This window comes from Podarcis erhardii (genome assembly GCF_964252035.2).
Source record: "Podarcis erhardii genome assembly, chromosome: 5".
Lineage (NCBI taxonomy): Eukaryota > Metazoa > Chordata > Lepidosauria > Squamata > Lacertidae > Podarcis > Podarcis erhardii.
Window position 1 is genome coordinate 7,060,454 of NC_138509.1, and position 8,646 is coordinate 7,069,099.

General features: G+C 43.3%; 1 protein-coding gene across 2 annotated transcripts in view; it reads left to right on the forward strand.

Moving 5' to 3' along the window:
• LOC309341454 (uncharacterized protein) overlaps positions 1-5,106 on the forward strand; it is a 63,289-nt gene extending 58,183 nt beyond the window's left edge. For both annotated transcript variants that reach the window (XM_081860932.1, XM_081860931.1), the window contains exons 14-15: positions 299-412; positions 4,448-5,106. In XM_081860932.1, coding sequence (XP_081717058.1) covers positions 299-412; positions 4,448-4,602 — 269 coding nt within the window. In that variant the 3' untranslated portion in view covers positions 4,603-5,106. The remainder of the gene's footprint in view (positions 1-298; positions 413-4,447) is intronic.
• The last annotated feature ends 3,540 nt before the right edge of the window (positions 5,107-8,646 follow it).

The following is an 8,646-nucleotide window of genomic DNA, read 5'->3' on the forward strand; positions in this document are numbered from 1 at the left end:
TTCAATCAAGGACGAGAATTCATACTGGATATGCAGTTAAACTAAGCTGAGACTCAGTTTACATTGAACACACAAATCGCAAAATTGAAGAACCAGGAATGGTACAGAAAGTTTTATTCAAAATAAAAAAGAGATGCCCAAGCTATACTGACGAATTCAGTATTTTATTTTTTTTCAAGTACATTTTAGGTTTCTTTGCTTGCTTGCTTTGAAAAAGAACAACCCAACACATTTGAATGGTTAACAATAACAACAACACACCTGGTAACTGATAATCACTATATTCTTTCTTTCCAAGCTCTCTTAGATAAACTTCAAGTTCAGTGTGTGAGGTCATACAAAGCCCGAGAGAATGATGAGCTGGCCCTGGAGAAAGCAGATATAATTATGGTCCTGCAGCAAAGTAGCGACGGTGAGTGGATTTGGTAATGTTGTGGCAAGGTGATGTGAGGGGCAGGAAAGAGAGCTGAAAATGTCATGGGGTGACAGTGACCTGGAAGGTGGTTTCCTTTGGAACTAGGAAATTGCTTACATCGTTGAAAAATTAAAAATGGAAAATACTGCTTTCCTTGTGTCTAAGCTGTTTTTCACCCAGCAGTGCAAAAGCCTGTGCTGACATGGCAGCTCCTCCCTGCACCCCCGGTCCAACTCAAGTGGGAAAGCAGGGGTAGAATTTGGCATCAGGGAAACAGCCTGTGGGGAAAGGGTTAAACACCCTTCCTGTCACTGCTGCAATCAAATGAGAGCCTTCCATGTATTAAAAGTAATATTGGACGCAGGAGAAGTGTCATCCATCTGTTGAGTAATATATCCAGGTATTACTTCATTTGATGGCACGTGAAATCTCCCGATAGATGGTGTTTTGCTCCTTTTTCAGACGAGAATAGGTAAGAGACAGAGAATGGGAGATTTCTTTTTTTTATATTTTTTTAAAAAATATTTTTTATTAAGTTTTCTGACACATCACAACAAAAACAAAACAAACAGAACACAAAACAAAAACATATAAAACATGACTTCCCCTTACCTCCCTTTCCCTGCATCCTTATTTCACAATTCTTTAGCAACCCTTTGATCAATTTCCCTATTAATTCTCTTTAGATTAACTTAAAATTATTGTTTACAGCTGTAATTCTCTAATTCATACCCCTTGACATCTTAACGATCCTCAATTTTGCAAGAGTCTTTGAGATATATTTTGAATTTCTTCCAGTCCTCTTCCACTGTCTCTCTCCCCTGGTCGCGGATTCTGCCGGTCATCTCTGCCAATCCCATGAATTCTGTCACCTTTATCTGCCATTCTTCCAGAGTAGGTAGTTCTTGCGTCTTCCAATACTTTGCCAAAAGAATTCTTGCTGCTGTAGTTGCATACATAAAGAATGTCCTATCCTTCCTTAGCACCAATTGGCCAACCATGCCCAAGAGAAAAGCCTCCGGTTTCTTTGAAAAAGTCCACTTAAGGACTTTCTTAATTTCATTATAGATCATTTCCCAAAAGGCTTTAATCTTTGGGCAGGTCCACCAAAGGTGGTAGAAGGTTCCTTCAGACTCATTACATTTCCAGCATTTATTATTGGGCAAATGGTAAATTTTTGCGAGCTTGACTGGGGTCATGTACCACCTGTAGATCATTTTCATTATGTTCTCTTTTAAGGCACTACACGCCGTAAACTTAATACCAGTGGTCCATAACTGTTCCCAGTCAGCAAACATAATGTCATGACCTAAGTCCTGAGCCCATTTAATCATAGCTGATTTAACCGTTTCCTCCTGCGTATTCCATTTCAACAGCAAGTTATACATTCTAGACAAGTTCTTAGTATTGGGTTCTAACAGTTCTGTTTCTAGCTTTGACCTCTCCTTCTGAAATCCTAATTTCCTGTCTTGCTTAAATGCCTCATTTATCTGATGGTAATGTAACCAATCTCGAACTTTGAACTTTAGTTTCTCATAACTCTGAAGTTTAAGCTTTTCACCATCTTGTTCTAGGATTTCACAATATTTTGGCCAATTAGAGTCCATATTAAGTTTTTTCACCGCTTTAGCTTCCATTGGTGACAACCACCTAAGGGTTTTACTTTCCAATAGATCTTTGTATCGGTTCCAAACATTATACAATGCTTTCCTGACAATATGGTTTTTAAACCCTTTATGCACCTTTACCTTGTCATACCATAAATATGCATGCCATCCAAAGTTATTATCATACCCTTCTAAGTCCAAAATATCTGCATCTTCAAGAAGTAGCCAGTGTTTCAACCAGCAGAAGGCCGCTGATTCATAATAGAGTCTTAAGTCTGGCAGGGCAAAGCCCCCTCTGTCTTTTGCGTCAGTTAAAATCTTAAATTTTATTCTGGGCTTTTTGCCCTGCCAGACAAATTTAGAAATATCTTTCTGCCACTTCTTGAAACAGTCCATTTTGTCTAAAATCTGTAAGGTCTGAAATAAAAATAACATTCTAGGCAGTACATTCATCTTAATAACAGCAATTCGGCCTAACAAGGAAAGTCTCAGTCTGGACCATATTTCTAGATCTTTCTTTACTTCTGTCCAACATTTTTCATAGTTATCTTTAAATAAGTTCACATTCTTAGATGTTAAGTTCACCCCTAGGTATTTCACTTTTTTCGTTATTTCCAAACCAGTTTCACTCTGAAATCTCTCTTTTTCTTCCATTGTTAATTTTTTTTCCAACACTTTCGTTTTCTGTTTGTTCAATTTAAATCCTGCTACTTGACCAAATATCTCAATTAATTCTAATACTCTTTTAGTGCTGGTGTCTGGCTGTTGCAAAGTTAACACTAAATCATCTGCAAATGCTCTTAATTTTGCTTTTTGTTCAGAGTATATTGCGCCTATACCATTTTCAAAACCTTGGCCTACCCCTATCCCTTGGAGATTCTTCTTCATAAAACTCCAGCAAATATTGTCAAAGGCTTTCTCCGCGTCCACAAAAATCAAAACCACCTTTCTATTGATGTCCACCTCCAACAGCTCCAAAATGTCTATAATGTTCCTCACATTGTCCGACATCTGTCTCCCCGGGAGAAAGCCTGTCTGGTCCTTATGAATCTCCTCTAATAGCACTCTCTTAAATCTTTTTGCTAAAATGTCTGCAAAAATTTTATAATCCACATTCAACAATGATATTGGGCGGTAGTTCTTAACCTGGCTTTTTTCAGCCTCTGTTTTCGGTATAAGCGAAATAAATGCCTCTTTCCACGATTCAGGAGCCTTTTTCCCCTCCAGGATTTGATTGCATACTTCTTTCAATGGTTGTATTAACCATTCCTTCAACGCTTTGTAGTATCTAGCAGTTAAACCGTCTGGTCCTGGTGATTTGAGAATGGGAGATTTCTTCTGAATTGCCCTGGTCCACACACACTGCATGAAGACAGAGAGTGGTAACTTATCACTGTTCGCACATAAGCACTTGCCAGCCTTCTGTTTGGTCCTGCCATGAATTTGACCACACTTTGTCAGAAAACCGAGAAGCAAAGGAGTACAGTCGTGCCTCGTGTTGCGTAACCTCTAAGCTATTGAATCTTTGGGTTACGGCCGCAGCAAACCCAGAAGTGGGTTTGCTGATCGCACATGCGCAGAAGCATTTTGTGGCACCGCGCACATGCGCAGAAGCGGTCCTCCAGTTACGGAATTTTTGGGATACGGCCGGGCCTCCAGAACGGATCCTGTTTGTAACTGGAGGTACTACTGTATTCAATTCCACTCAGTACTTGTTAGGGTGGTAAAGATGACCAGCTAAAACACACTTAACTGTTCAGTGTATATCATGTATTATAGATTTTTATTCTTGTCCCTACAGAGCTTAACAATGTGCCTTTTTGATGGTGAGAAAGACCACAGAGAAAGCAGGAGAGGACAAAGAATCAAGGGTGGCAAATGATTAAATGTGAACAAATTCCAATAACATATACACAACCCTGTTTGTTTTGGAACTAAGCTCCACTTAGTGTAATAGCCTTCGATTGGTTAGAGTTGGAGATGAGGATTCAGAGGTCCGCACTCATCAGAAATCAGGTTAAGGCAGGAAATTCTTAAAATTTCACATTGGCACTTCGGAGGATGGTGCAGTCAGTCAGTTCTGAGACCTAAGCTACACCAGAATAAGCTCTCCCACTCTAGGGCGATCTCATCTTACCAAGAGTTAAGGACTTGCTGCACATTAGGTACAAATGTGGTTGTATCACCCAGATGGCTAGCCTACCAGGGTAACTTGTAGACCAGGCTTCCTCAACCTCGGCCCTCCAGAAGTCTTTGGCCTACAACTCCCATGATCCCTAGCTAGCAGGACCAGTGGTCAGGGGTGATGGGAATTGTAGTCTCAAAACATCTGGAGGGCCGAGGTTGAGGAAGCCTGTTGTAGACTGTAACAACTCACTAAATGGTTCTCTGAATGTTTCACCCTTCGTGTCTGCTCCCTCTGCAGGGTGGTTTGAAGGAGTGAAACTCTCCGATGGGGAAAGAGGCTGGTTCCCTTCCGATCACGTGGAAATAATCTCCAGCAAGCAAGCTCGCCAGATGAATCTGAAGGAGGAACAGCGTGTCAAATATGCAAAACAACAAGTCTTTCATAAGAGATAGGGCCCTGTTTTCCCCAAAGACAAACACTTTAAAGCTCGTCTCCATTGTGGCTCCTTAACCCAACAGTACATTGCTGTATTTGGTTTTCTGGAAGAGAAACCTCCTTTGACGCCATCAACAAATGTTTAACCAATACAGGACACAGTACGAACCAAAGAAATGAAAACTGACTTGGTGGAAAGATTCTCTTCCTGTGCATCACTAGAGGAGGAAAAGGAGAAGAAAAAACCTGCATTAGCTTTGGCTTGATGGTTTCAAATAAGAAATACAGTTGGAAACTGGATATTAGGACTTCTGGGAACCAATTATTGACACTGCCGTTGTTCCAATGCATGAACTCCTCGCTTGGGGCCTTTGCTTCAGTTTCTGCTCTGCCAAATGAGGCTATGACTTACCTCACAGAAAGGTGTGAAGCTAATAATGTTCCCAAATGCTTTGAAGTCTTCCCAAAAAGAAGATGCTAGAGAAAAGCAAAAATATATTTTATATGTATTGTCATGGAAATTGGCTTTTCTGTTTGAAATACTTCATTTATTTTAATTGCCACGTACTTCTTACCAAAGAAGATATGATACATATATATATGAATGAAAGGGAGCCAGGTTCCCCTGAACTCTGCTTTACAAAAATGTTTGCCAGCTTTTCCTGGTCTGCTCCTGTGCTTTTAACAGTAAATTGACACACACAAATTTGGCAGGTGAAAGCATTTCACACCTTTTGTCTCCACATCAGAAAAGCTTCACCTGCTACTAATTTCTGCAAGTCAATGTGTAATTAAAGGAACAGGAGAAGAAATCCAGAGAAAATTTATACAGGGAAAAGGACTAAGAATGCAGGGAGAAGGAAAACATATTTGCCATTAACACCTCCCTTTCTTCTGGAGACACTTATTTAGTTGGATAACATTTTTTCCCCTTATTCTCAGCTTGGAGTTTGTGCTCAGAAAGTGTTTGTGGCCAGCCCAAGAGCCTTAGGAATGCACAAACTCATTGCAAAGAGAAGGCAGTGGGTCAGATTGCTGGGGGCCCCCAGCAGGAACAACTGAGAAATGACTGCTTGGTGCCTGCCAGTAGGTACTGCGTCTTTTAAGGGCAGAGGGTACAAGCTTTCTGTGCAGATGGTCCCAGATTCAATCCCTGCTATTTACAAGTAGCATACGATGGGAAAGGTGCACACCTGAGACCCACTGACAGCAAGGGGGTGGGGGCAGAGGGCCTGTGGCCCTGGGCGCACAATTTTGAGGGGCGTGCCTCTCCAGCCCACTTTTTAAACTCTGGAGATGAGCCACAGCGCCTTTCCACATCTTAACTTGGAAGCCCAGGGTGAGCTAAACTAACTCGCAGAGGGATTTTTCCTGTACCATCGCCCCAGTGCGGGACAGCCCTGCACTCCTCTCTGCGGGCATTGGGGGGATTCACCCACCAAGGGGCATGTCGTCCAGTCGGGTTCCCCCCCCCCATGTGGGTGCAGGTGGTGCAGCACGGCCCCACTTGGCTCCAGTGGAGGAGGGGATCTGCTCCAGCAGCTTCAGCGATGAGGGTTGAGCTGTTGCGGCAGACTCCGTTTACCCCCTCTGCATCCTGCACCCCCTGACGCGCATGCCTGCCCCAAGCACCAGCAACCTACGCTATGCCACTTGTTGACAGTCATGATAGATGCACTGGATACGCAAATAGGAAGCTCCTATGGAAGTGCCATCAGCTGCGGAGACCAGGCAAGACATAACTCAGGATGTAAAGCAATGTTCTTTATCAGCAGCCATTCAAGATATTGCAGTATAAGAAAGAAGGTAGCAATGACTGGGAAAGGCTTAGTGTGTGTAACTGTATATTCTGTTTTTGTAATGGCCTGATCAAGCACACCTTAGACCACTGAAATCAAAGGGCGTAGGCCTGGTTAAATCCACATAGGATTGTCACCTGAGGCTGCTTAATCTGCCTTCAGAAAAACTCAGATTCTTCCAAGTATAAATATTTGGCAGTCAGATACACAGGGGGCGTGGCCCACAAATCACTTAAACAGACTTACAATCCAAAAACACATTATGCCCAAACTATGAATATTCCAAATGTGCAGTTGCTTTCCTCAGAGGCGGCTTAAAAAGGATGGTGGTACTAACAAATTTAAACAGGTTTTTGCACAATTGGCTTTTGCAAACATTTTAAAGAAGATCTCTTCATTCTACAAAGGTTGGTGGAACTGAAGCTCAAATTGCAAATTACTTGGAGTTCTGTGATTCTTCCTTCCATGTTGTTTTTCTTAAGCCAAAGCAGCCAATAAGTCTGAGTACAAGAAGGGAACACAGAGGAAATTGCTTTATTACTTTGCCTCTGGTTATTTTTCAGCTCAGAATGGCCCTGCCCAACCTACTTTTTCATCTGCTGGGGAAAAGCAACAGGACCCCATAGCTTTCCCCCATGGGGAAAAGCAATGACAGTGTTTTTTTTTGGGGGGGGGGGCAATGATAGTTATAGTGGAACAAACCAATACAACCCTATATTGCATTTTGCAAACATGACCTTAGTGTCAGGAAGCCTCTTTCCTCAAACAATGGGAGTCAGTGGATTAGTGATACGCACTACCTCTTGACCCCAGAATGAGAAATAGGGTGACCTGATGCAGAGCTGGAGCTACAGGGGGGCAGCCAGTTTTTTTGCCCCAAGTGAAGCCTCCAGAGGGGCATCATTGAGGCTCCCGGCCTGTGCATGTGTGTACGCAAACATGCATGGGGGATGCAAAACTGGGTGTTTGACCCAGGTAAAGTCTAATTCAGGGGTTGGCAACCTTTTTCAGCCATGGGCCAGTCCACCGTCCCTCAGACTTTGTGTGGGGCTGGACTACATTTTTTTTGGGGGGGGGGGAATGAATTCCTAGGCCCCACAAATAACCCAGAGATGCAATTTAAATAAAAGCACACATTCTACTCATGTAAAAACACCAGGCAGGCCCCACAAATAACCCAGAGATGCATTTTAAATAAAAGGACACATTCTACTCATGTAAAAACATGCTGATTCCCAGACTGTCCGCTGGCCAGGTTGAGAAGGCAATTGGGCCGCATCCTGCCCCCGGGCCTTAGGTTGCCTACCCCTGGTCTAGTTTCACCCCTGTCAGATGCAGCACTTTCAGCAGTTGTGTTAAATGATAAGTGGTGGCTTCTTAAACTATTAACAGTGCCCAAGCCCTATCAAAGTTGGTATCTGGTCAGGGGAGTTAGCAAACTCTGAACTGGGGGCAAATTCTCACTACAGAGAAGTTTTGTTGAAAGAAGAAGGTGGAATTTACTTTAAAAGGAGGGAGGCTGCTTAGGAAAGAACATACATGGAGATAAATGGTGCCCAGCCTGCTTCTGCCGGCTTTGAGATTGCTATGTTTTTCATGTTGCTTTCCAAAACACACTCTGTTGGAAGCTGCCCTCCGAGTATTTGAGATTCTGCGCCCCCACCACCACACCCTGGGCAGAATTGGAGCCAATCTAGGCAGGATGGCATCAGTTCCACATGCTCCAATACTAAATCTTTTAATTGCCTTTTTAATGCTGAACATTCTCCTTTTCAGAGAAAAAACTGGTGAAGAAGAGTCTCGTAACCTCACAAACTTCTCCCTTCTGGAAACAAAAAATGGTTTTGTGGTCTCATTGGGAGAAATCCTCACAGCGGGACTTATTTCATTGATCACACTTATACTCATATTTTCCCTCCATGGAAGTCAAGGTGACCTGTGCGTGGCTCCCTCCCCCCCCCTTTCATCTCCACAACAACCCTGTGAGGTAGGCTGGGCTGAGAGACGCAGTGCCCAAGTCAATTGAACTTTGGTCTCTCTGGCCCAACACTCAAACACAGCCTTTCTCAACCTTGAGGGCCCCAGATGTTTAAAAGGTAAAGGTACCCCTGCCCGTACGGGCCAGTCATGTACGACTCTAGGGACACTTAAGAGGCCGGGAGCCAGCGCTGTCCGGAGACACTTCCGGGTCATGTGGCCAGCGTGACAAAGCTGCTCTGGCGAGCCAGCACCAGCGCAGCACACGGAAACGCCGTTTACCTT